This window comes from Pyrgilauda ruficollis, unplaced genomic scaffold (genome assembly GCF_017590135.1).
Source record: "Pyrgilauda ruficollis isolate IOZ18807 unplaced genomic scaffold, ASM1759013v1 scaffold37, whole genome shotgun sequence".
In the NCBI taxonomy this organism is placed as follows: Eukaryota; Metazoa; Chordata; class Aves; order Passeriformes; family Passeridae; genus Pyrgilauda; species Pyrgilauda ruficollis.
Window position 1 is genome coordinate 4,181,811 of NW_024525156.1, and position 12,074 is coordinate 4,193,884.

Sequence of the window (12,074 nt, forward strand, 5' to 3'; positions counted from 1 at the left end):
AATACTCAATATCCCTTACAGGAATCATACTTTCTGCTGAGGAAAATGAAAACAGGCTGCAGAGAACCAGAAAGCAGCCTTCTCACATACAGTCAAGTGGTTGCAAGCCACTTATTAGACCCTGAGGCAACAGCCAGAAAAGCACTGGGTAGTAGAAAAAAAAAAAAAAAAAAGCTATTTCACTTCATGCAATTTTGCTTCTGGAAAAATGAAAAGAAAACAACAGTCAGTATTCTGGAGGTTACAAGGGCAGTGCTAGTGCAATAGCTACTACTTGGGACCAATTTATACAGCAGGAATTGAAAGATACCAATTTCATGTCACACTACAGTTTTCTCATGTTAATAGAGACGCAATTAAGCAGAAAAGACTGAGCAGCTCAAGTCAGGTCATATTGTAAAATTCCATCTGCTGATACAGAAAAACCCATATTTTACACTGTATCTGTTTCATACTTAATTTCTGGTATCAGCTGACTTGTTGCCTCATTACAGAAAAAAAGTTCAACCTGCTGATCAGCACAGCTACACCTGTATCTGTAAATCCAAGAGCTCCCAGTGATATTGCCAAATATTGTCAATTTCTATGCTAGTAAGCTCTCATTTTCTTTGGCTTCTGCTTGGACAACTCAAGCTTTGTGTGGCAGCTGGAGCATTTAAGAGACTACTCCTATCTTGTGAAGTTTAAGACAGCTCCTATCCCAGCACCCAGGTGTTTCATTTATTTATACAGAATCATACAACAATTTTTAGTTCCTTCAAAGTTAAATCATATAAAAGAATAAAAGAGTTTTTCAGAGGTACAAGACTCAAAGTGTGGTGTTCTCTCACAGTTCTTCATGTGTGACAGCGAAGACATGGAAGCATTCATAAATTTAATTTCTTTTAGGAGTTTTGTGCTCAAGATTTCATTTGCAATAGTTATTTTACTATCTGCGGTGATGTTATTGTGTTTTGAACTGGCATAACAGAGAAAAAATACACATTATTTAAATAAAATTTTGGTAATGAAAAACCTTATTACTAAAGCTGTTAAGATGAAATATTAGACAGTTTCTCATGTTCAAAAGGTACAATTGTTCTATAAACTCCACAGACTAGCCAGGCAATATCTCCCCCCGCAAATCTGTTCTGGATAGTTACCTTATGGATATCCTGCTTTGGAATTCCACGCAGTGTGCAGTAATAATAAAGATGCTCCCAACCTGTTAAAAGTCCATCCAGAGCATCTTGTTGTGGACAATATCCAATAAGAATACCTTCAGAGCTAGCAGAGAGTATATCCATTTCAGACCTGTTTAAATAAAAATAAAAATATTTGAATGTTTAACAAATCCCATGTCCCGGGGTTCCACACTTGGGATACAAGTCAAACACACATAATCTCAAGTCTGCAGATAAAGGAGTTAGAGTCTCTGCTGCGGTTACTTAGTGCAGCACCACCCACACACAATGCACACTTTTTGTCTCTTTTGGGCTAGCAAAGCCACCAGCATGTCACTGTTGTGACAGTGTGTGGGTCAAGGTCAACAGACCAACACATGAAGAAGAAACATCTATTAGAATTAATACTCGCCAGTTTTACTTCCCTTATCTTTTTGGTAGTACCTGCTCCAAAGAGACACATTTCAAACCATACATTGCTCATACTGGATATTATACTATATACAATATTATATTTGTATCAATCTCATTGAATATTGAGGAGGAAGGACTTGAGAGAGAGGGAAATTTTGCTGAGTATTCTTTGTGTGTCTGTGACCACACATACGCATGCGTGCATTCTCTAAACAACAAGAGTAAAACAAAACACAGGATATTAAAGCCTAGTAACTTAAAAGACAATACAGGATAAAGTATAAAATTATCCTGATTTAAGAGACTTTGGCCTTTACTTTGTAGCTGTACAGCATTACTTGAAATTACATTCATTGCTAAGAAGCAAGCATGATTGCAAGGGTGTCTCATTACCCATAATGACACTAAATCTATCCTATTTATTCCAACATCTAATTCAACACTCAGCAATGCTGATTTACATGTAGAGAAAGACCTATCAAAATGAAGATACTTAATAATAAAAAAAATCTGAGCTTTGAAAGAAAAAAGTTTTCAAAAGATTCTGAGTAACAGAATGTTTTTCCTCCTAGTGGTTTTCTACATTTCTGATTGAAAGAACTAAATATATGATTAATCATTTAGACACAAAGTAAATGTGTTAACTGCAGGATCTACAAATACTAGCACTAGTGAAAATATAAATATGTATCTCCTGTTAACAAGATTCAGGAGACTGGGGAGAAAAAATTCTGCATTTTACATAATGAACCACAGCATGAAAATATATTTTAATGCTATCAAAAGATAAATTACCATGATTATGACAAACCTTGCCATAGACTAATTAAAATGGTCCTTTGCTGTTAATGGCAAAACTATAAAATCATTATATCTTGGCTGGTTTGGCTGGTGCTGCGTAAGCTATCTGCCTGTAGACACCTCTTTAAATAAAGAGGTACCAAAAAATAGAAGGGTGATAAGGGAAAGAGGACAACAAAATATTCCTCATTAATTTATATCCACTTATAGAACATTTTCAATGAAATATATACAGAATTTTTTGCTCTCTCAGTTTACAACCATACATATGGCAAATTAAACCGTTTTTCTATAGTCATCTTTACCATAAGATATGGATTGAATAATCCTGATCTTTTTATACAACCAGTCAGAAGCAGTGGATTCCTTATTTATTTCTAACACAGCCAAATACTAATCACAGTGAAATGTTAACTAGATGCTGTTGGACATAGAGAGATGTGTCTGAGGTTTGTTTTGCTAGGAAGATTCATGCACAGCGTATTCTTTTGGTGCAGCTGTTGTCTTTTGAGAAAAAAGAGATTGAGCTTTTGATAATATGCCAAGTTCAGTGAGAAGAGAACAAATCACACTCAGGGGTAATTTCAGGGACATTTACTCAGCATGAGCCCTGTAGCTGGATAGAAACACCTTGTCTGCAATGGGCCCCTACCATGAAGAACAAAAAGTTAAATATGGACAGCTGCAAAAAAAACCAACAGACATCTAATGTTCTTTAGTAGAACTATATTAGAGCATCCTTACTCAGTTTGCATCAGGAAATAAAAAGTGTCGTTGGTGTTAATTGTACACACAGGATTCTAGTGCTCTGCCTATGTAAAGCACTCATTCTTAAGTGAACAGTATCCCAGCCACTGACCTTTAGCTTTCATAAAGTGAGGGCAAAGTGAGAATGCATCATTTAAAATTCTTGCTCAGTTTGGTCCCTTATCTTGCCACTTTATCCATTAGTGCTGACCCTGAACACTTCAAGACTTCCCATTAACACAGAGATTCTACTGTATTCACTAAAGAACTCATGGACCTTTCCACCTCACTCCTCCCTCTCATCTCTGTATCTGTCAAATCAAAAACAATCCAACGAGAAGACCAAAAAAAAAAAAAAAAGCCATACTAGGATACTTTATTTTTGTTAATGTGCAGTATAATGCCTTGTCTTCCCTCATCAACATCACAGAGGAGATTTCAAAATCAAAATTCTGGACATTATCATTCTGTTCTGTTTAGCCAGATCCTAAGTTTTTTTTTAAGATAAAAACAATATAAATAAAAAATAGAGGAAAGAAAAACACATTATCATTTTTAATTATAGTAGTAACAAGCTCCTGTGTTAGGAAATTGATTTTCCTTGAAATTCAGTTAATCTCTCAGATTTCATTTTTATGGGTCTAAATTAAATGAACATTTCAAGTAGTGATGGTTTGATACCAGAAAATCTTCTCAGTAAATGATATACTGTAAATAGTTTTCTTTTTTTTTTTAATTTCTGATTCAATTCATTAAACTAATTATAATCCTCTTCTTCCTTAACAAACATCATCATATATGCTATTATCAGAATCAAATTCAAAATATATTTTTTAGTATTTTCTGAATTATAGATTAGCATGCACCAAAATGCTGACTTTATTCTCAAGCTAGAGTAAAACAGCCATTTGTTTTCTGCCCTGTTATTATCAGGATGCCATAATTTTTCAGTAGACTATTCACATTAAAAACAAGATATACAGGAGGAAAAAATCAGCTCATTTTATAAACAGAGCGAAAGAACATGTAAGTATGGATTCCAACCCCTCTCAGGCTTTTGTCATAATACAGTAGACACAATGAAATCTAGTGTAATATCTAAAACTATAGAAAGTAAAACACCTTTACACTAAGCTTTTACATGAATACACAACTTTCTATATCTTCATAATAACACAGAGGACCTGTTATCTTTAAATTCTGTTAGCTATTTTGATTACATCATCTGATCAAGTTAAGATATAAAGCATATTTTCTCCTTCATTTTTGTCCTTCATTTTTAGACTTTGTTCTTATGCTCAGTCAATACTTCCTCTTGTTAGTTAAGTTTTCCTTTAGAGTGAACAGCTGCAACAAATGACATCACCAGAATATTTCCAGAAATCTTCATATTTTAAATATAGTTTTAAAGTTGCAGAATTGCATTTCTAGACCTCCGTTAGAAATGGTCAACAGAACATCTGGCATCCTCAAGAAAAACAGTGGAGTCTAGCACTTGAAGCATGCAAGATTTTTTATTCTATCACTGTCTAAGTATTTTGGTGAGAATCATGATATTTTGGTGCAAGACATCCTGAGAAAATATCCCAGACTTAATAAGACTTTCCTCACTATGGAGTGTTCACGTTGTAGGTTTGTACTATTGAGGAAAGAAACTTGCCAGATTTTCAAGATACCGGGGTCATAAACCAAAATCAGAGTGTAGAAAATTTTAGATTCAAAGTTATTCCTCCACTGACCATTACAAGACTTTTTACATTGATCTATTTATTCTGTGCTTAAAGAAAGCCCTGCAATCTGTATACAGACTATATGGGGGTGGCATGGGGCACTCTGGTCAGAAAGCCTTTGCTGACACTGAAAAGAGACATAACCACTGGGATGAGTGAATATGATCTTGGACAAAACCTGTTTTCTTCTCCCGTATAAACAGGACCTGCAGTTTCCAGAAAGCCAGAGTAGCTATTGCAGAACTAGATTTGGATCTTGTTTTTTACAATGTTTACTACCAACATTGCCTATAGGTGGTTATTGGCTGTAATTCAAAGGTAAGCCTCAGTGTTGGGTTTCCAGGGACAACTTAGTACCCCTGATTTCAGTCTTATGGCTGGCTTTGGAAAAATTGTTTCACTTTTGGCTATGCTGCGCACTTTGTTTCACTTTTATATGCTTTTTTTGCAGTTTTTCAATGCAATTAAAAGCAGTGATATATATGGTACTTACAATACCACATATATATATCATCTTCTACAGAGAGATAGATTCCATTAATTAGTCAAAATGAAATATAAATTTACAAATTGCAAAAGTACTTAGACATTTCATTGTACTCATAACTGCACATTCAATTCAGTGCATACTAATGCTCTCAATTAACATTACAAAAAATCAAGGTTAAAATATAATTAATGTAACTATAGCTTCATTATAATTAGACTAATTATACTGATATACAGTGTAAAAACAGCCATTTCAGCCATTATATTTATGTAAATTTATTCTTCCTTTCAAGTTAAGCTATTTGAACTACATTTTAATTATTTATCAAGCTGAATATCATACCTATCAAAAGAGTAGAAGTCCTAGCTATAAAGAAATATTTTACTTTTCCCTCTTTTGTAGAGCAGTTCTTTGGTCCTATGGCTTTGTAATCCAAAAGCTGAGACGACTGACACAATTCAAATAGGATAGGGAATTGCTGTCATGGAGGATCTCTGTGCAGAAGGAAGATGGAAATTCATGGGAGATAAAATAATTACATGAGGAAGGCTGCCAAATGCTTCAGTCCTTGATGGGGCAACTTATGAACAAGATTTACCTGGTTTATCTATTTTTTTTGCATATGCATCCCACTGCACTCTAAGTATGAACTTAAAGTCATCTCTATTCAGCAAAGTACAACAGAAAAGATTGCAAAATAGAGGGCACCAAAAAGACAAACAAACCACCAGTCACATTATTCATTATTTTACATTGACCTTGCCATGACACTTAAAAGGGTTTTGACACTTTCTCTCTGACACTTTCTCTTCAAAGCTGTGTTTAGCGCTCTTAACTTTAGGGACGTTTTATGACACAGTCACTAAGGAGGGTTTATACACAAGTATAGAAAGGGAAAGAAAACAAAGCTTGGCCAAAGTACACACAAACACAAAAAAGCGGAACAGATGTACAGTATCTGCTGATGCATTAGCCCAGCAGACATTCAAAGACTATGAAGACTCACTTTGTTCTCCTTTGTTATACTACTTTGTTAAGTGTCAGCTTTTCTTTGTACATATTTAATGCAGACCTTACTTCTTCAAGCTGTTTGACAGAAAAAGTAACTACAAAAATGTTTACAGTTTCATTCACTACCTTTCATTTAGACAGCTCCCACACTGGTGGCAATCTAGTTACAGCAGTAGAGCCAAGCATGAGATAATTTTAGTCCATTTTTACTCTTGTAGAACAACAGCTGTGCTACAGAGAGCACAAAGAACTCTTCTAATTGTCAAGCAGATCATGCAGTTAATTATTAAACATATTTAAGCTTTGCAACTCTTTAAAAGCCTGTCGGTCTCTTAACATCTTATAAAACCATCCTTTTTAAATACAAGTAAACATACCTTATTCAAATAGTCTACTTTCTAGCAATTATTGATTTTCCTTTTGATATTTCGGCCCTTTATGAAAGGTACTCCTGGTACTTTGCTATCATTATTTTGCTTCCAAGCCTTCTGAAGTAACTGTTTCAATGCTGCTTGTTTCTTTGTCACTCTTCAATATTGAAATGCAAATATCCCTAATATGAAGACACTTTCTAGAAGCTAAAAAGAAACTTTACAGTTTCTTTTGCACAGACATGTCACTGATAACAGTGATATTAATGAGCTACACAAAACAATAAAACTGTAAAATCCCCTGTGAATGGCATTATCTTCACATAATTGTCTGGGGCTGGTGATCAATTCCTATTACTTCTCTGACTGGACTATTTTAATCACATAACAGTAATAACTAGAAAGGTTATATAAATTTCCTAAAACATTTTCTGCTGAGGGATATGAAAATTTAAAGAAAACAGGTTTTTTGTAGACTGCTCAGCTTGTATACTATAAATGTGCATTGGTCACACAAATTGTGAGATACACAGCTCAGGCACACAGTGCATTTAAAATATCTACTTAATTTATAGTGTGTCAAAAAGAGAAAACCCCAATTAAAACAGATCAGAAGCCTTCCCTCCCCCAAAATCATTTCCCCACCAAAGAAGTCTTGTAAAAACCAATTTGCAGAAAAGATGAAGTTGGCTTTAGTATTTCATAAATATTCCCACTTAATGAGACCCTGACTTATGAATCCCAGTGATACTGAAAACTAACATACATAATACCTATCTTCTATGGATTTTATTAGCATTTGTTATGAAAACAGACGTAGATGTCTCTCAGATTCTTAGGAATCAGCTCTTTTTTTTTTGGTGGTATTAAGCATTCAGCAAACAACCAACCTAGAGGAGAACAAATCTTTTAAAAGTACTTGAAGATGTTGTGAATCTGCTTTTTTACACTCTGTTAAAAAGCAAGTTACTTCCCAGGAGCATATTTTTAAAATTTCTTTGAGACTATAGCAGAAGTTCCTTGAATACAAGTTTATTATTGGTGTGTGAGGCTCTTTTGCTATAAACCCCTGCACTTCCAAGATGTTTTAGGTCAACCTTTTAAAAATTCTACTTTGTGTTCAACTTATACCTTTGAAAAATCCCATCTTCCATTTCTAGAATTCATGTTGTTCCAAGGTGCAACTGCTATCTAATAAAATTCAAGGTCATTATCAGTGCACTTACCTCAAAAAGGCACTCATTTCAAACTCAGTATCAAGCAGGAAAATTAATACATTTATTTGTTTGTTTTTTTGTTTGATTTCTTTGTTTTTTAATTTGTTTTTAAACCAAAAACTTTGAAGCATAGTTAGTCAAGGAAATGGAATCTGTTATGAATTATGGATGTTCTGCATGGAATAAAATTAGTTAGGTTCTCCAATTTTTAAAATGGTAACTTTACATATTCACTTAATTATTTGATCATGAAGAGTACATCATCAAGGTAGGGTTAGATTGGATATTAGGAAGAAATTCTTTACTATGAGGGTGGTGAGTCATGGGAACAGGTTGCCCTGAGAAGCCATAGATGCCACATCCCTGGAAGTGTTTCAAGGTTAGATGTACCTTTGATTAAGCTAGTGGAAAGTGTCCCTGCCCATGGAGGGGGGTTGGAACTATATGACCTTACAGGTCCCTTCCAACCCAAACCATTTCATGCCTTCCATCAGACTACAGTATCTTGTCCTTTCACAGTGACAGAGGACAAAAGATGTGTTTTTTCCAGTCAAACCCAAAAGAGGTGGGATCTACATCTAAGCAGCATTATTCATCAGGAATAGGTATCAGAGATAATGCTTTTTATGAAATCTCCTTCATGATGTAAGTTTTAAGCAAAAAAATCTAATTCTGCTGACCAAGAAATGTTCTGCGGCTGTGATCAGCAGCTGCTTTCCTCTGCTGACTGTGGTTTCTGTGCCAGGAACACCAGGCTTCTGAGTACACTACCGGAGTAAGAAAAGGAGAAGCCTTCTTAACATACCTTCCTTCGTTTATCTGAGTCATAAATGAAAATAAATCCACCTAAAATTCCCTGAAATTAGTAATTTTAATCATTCTTAGCTGCTGAGGAATGGTTCTCCTCTTGTGCTTACCATCTCACCTCTGGAAGAGCCAGCAAACTTGCCTCTTAGTGATTTTCAGGAGTTCATCAACACAATGCACCATGATCCGCTCACCAGCGGTTTCCAAAATAATGAAGCAAGGAACAAAGTCAGGAGGGACATAAATTTCTTCTCACAGCCTCAAATTGTTTGTTTCTCTACCTTTAGCTACTGTATAATAGCAGCTCTAACTTAAGGTTGCCTTCTTGAATTAGCGTTAAGTTTTGAAATCTTGGGAATATGGGATTTACACTCACTTCAGTCTCTGTAAACACAAAATATTCATAAACTCGATTGACACCACCATAGTACAAGGTGATAATTAATATTGTCAAGGGTATTTTGTACACTGAAATTCAATTGTCTAAGGCTTTCTCTCAAACCTCCTAAATGTGTCAAATTTCATTACCTATGTTTTAGTATATGGTAAATAACATTGCATCTTAATATATGCTTTCATGTCGGATTTATAAAACACAGTATGGGAAATGAAAGTGACACACACAATGTCCAGGGACAGCATTTAGCCTGTTGTCAAATGCCAGTAGCTGGCTAGTTGACCTCAGAAGCATTTTTAGCCATTTAACCACAGGTACATAGCAACACAAGACAAGTCCCATTAAAATCTACAGCGAAATGCTGTTCAGAGTCAAAACAAAAAGCGGGAGCTTAAATGTCCTGATGCTCTAATGGTGATATTTTATTCTCAAAAAAATATATTACAGATAATTTTATTTCCCCAAATCTCAAATCCTCTTCAGACATGTGCTGTAAACTTCTGACTTCCATCATATCCTGCATCAGGAGCAGTTCCAAAGAATAACAAATATTGATTTTTATCTAATTTTAAATCACTTTGGTTATTTTTAATTTTGATCAATATCTGAAAAATTTTTCTTCTGTTTAAGTCAGAAAATTATACTAAAAAAAAGTCTGGAAAATTATACTAAAAAAAGTCTGGAAAATTATAAGTGAAAACAACCATCTAAAAGTCTCGCTAACCATTTTAAAGCCTCAGTCACACCACTTCTCTTAAGAATAATTTTTCTAAAATCTGGTTTTTTAATATGTTTTTTAAAAATAATTTCTGCTTTATGACCAACATTTTTTATGATTTGCTATGAAAGATAATGAGAAAACATCTTGAAGAAAAATTATTTTTGATATTGGTGATATTGTCCATTTCAAAAGTGCAAAATTTCCAGAAAACTGAATTTTGCAATGACTGAAGCTGCTTACCTTTGAAGTTAGATCTGATGATCATTATCTTTGTAAAGCAGTAAGGAAACACTGACCTATGAAAGCATTTGATTTCTAAACCAAAGAAATGTAACTTGCCATTTTGAAAATTCAAAAATATTTCCTCTAAAAATTTCTCAATGAAACTCTTGACCTGTCCTTGTCCAAAAAATATTTTGAAATGTACATCAATTAGGAAAAGAAAAGAGCCCAAAAGCAATTTACCTATGTATGTATATACACATATTTGCTACTCACTGAAAAAAAAACCTTTCTTTCCCCTCCAATTTTGCTGGGGAAAATGAAAGTTATTGGTTACATCTAACCCAAAGTCCATTATTCATTTATCAGTCCAACAGAATGATAAATCTCACCAACACTACCTCTTATCCTTATACAGAGAATATTGATCAAGTAATTAATTAATGACTCCGAAGTACATTAGTGTAAGAAAATATTTTATAATTACACTCTTGAAGCACTGCTCACCTATCTAAGCCAGGAAAATTCTCAGTGCAGAACTTGCAGGGAGATATATGTCCATGCATTTTAACCTATGTTAGGATTCTTTTAAAAGTTTTAAAAGGATGTATATTAAGTCTTCTTAGAGTTTCTCTTTTGCTACCAGACAAGTTTATTCTCAATTAACAGAGCTGTCAAACAGAATTAAATAATGCTAAAAAGCTTTTCCACAGAGACTTAACAGCAACAAAGCAATATACATTTAAAAGGGAACAAAATAAGTCCCTAGAGTACAGTATAAAAGACTGAAGACATGCTGAGTCTTTGATCATGTGCATTATCAATTAGCACTATTCTGATCAAACCCTGTGTTATTTACCCAGTAGGAGTCCTGATAACAGCACGTCCTGCAGATGGGATGATATCTCCAGTCAGCATCTTAAATGTTGTGCTTTTCCCAGCTCCATTTGTTCCCAGGAGTCCAAAACACTATCAGAGATATTGGGGAAAAAAAAATCAATATGCTATGCTGAAAAAATAAGAAATATCACCACTTCAAATTTTTCCCCTTTCCACATTTCCCATTATATATCTGTAATAAACTATATATGGATATAATGTGTGTGCAAATTCCCTTTCCCACAGAGAATCAGTTTTTAAAAACACTATATATATAATATTTTGATTCCCCCCTAATTACCAGAAGTGACTTATTTAGGATTCTAGCCCTCCTCTTAAAACCCTGCCCAACAATCAAACCCATTATTTATCCATATTGTTAGCAAATGCTAATTGAACATTTGAACAGGAGGATTTTATGTCCCGCTCCCAAACCCTGGATATCAGTCCATAGAGTGAATATTTCCAAGCCTGTCATGAGCTGCTTCACTCTGTACAAGTGGACACCAAACATCCAAGAGGCACACTCATTTTGAACACTTATTTCAGACCCTTAGCCGCAATAGCTTAATGCTTAAGCTAGGCTAGGATTCATATTTAGTCTACAAATAGCCCTTTATGATATCGAAATACTTTTTCATTAACTTTCTTATTGATTTATAGGCCTTAATCAACAATAAAATCCTCCTGGTTACCTCAGTTACCCAACAGCTGATCAGTAAGTAGCAGGAAGATCACTGCACCTGTGCTGCCATGTGCAAGATGATCTTCCAATTTCTTCCAATTTTATATTAGCAACGAAGAAAAGTATTTTCTCTCTCAGTAGTTTAGAAAGTAATATCTGTAATTCCCCAAACCATCCAAATAATTAACAAAGCCCCCAAACACAAAAATGCTCAGCACTAAATCTTGATTTATTGAAATAGTTTATTTGTATATGCTATATTCAAATGTACTGTGATGATTTCAGCATGGGAACCAAAAACGTGCTATGGTAACAAATTCAGGATGCAGTTCATAGTTTGCTATTGAGTTGGGTATTCTGTTTCCTCTTTGAACGCGAAACTGCTATGCTACCTTACTTGTTTTTTATGTTAGCCTAAA

General features: G+C 34.4%; 1 protein-coding gene across 1 annotated transcript in view; it reads right to left on the reverse strand.

Annotated features, from left to right (window-relative positions):
* The window catches only part of ABCA13 (ATP binding cassette subfamily A member 13), a 171,639-nt gene that overhangs the window by 28,134 nt on the left and 131,431 nt on the right, over positions 1–12,074 (reverse strand). Inside the window, exons 51-52 of the mRNA XM_041475876.1 lie at positions 10,951–11,060; positions 1,148–1,293 (exon numbers count right to left, since the gene is read on the reverse strand). Coding sequence (XP_041331810.1) covers positions 1,148–1,293; positions 10,951–11,060 — 256 coding nt within the window. The remainder of the gene's footprint in view (positions 1–1,147; positions 1,294–10,950; positions 11,061–12,074) is intronic.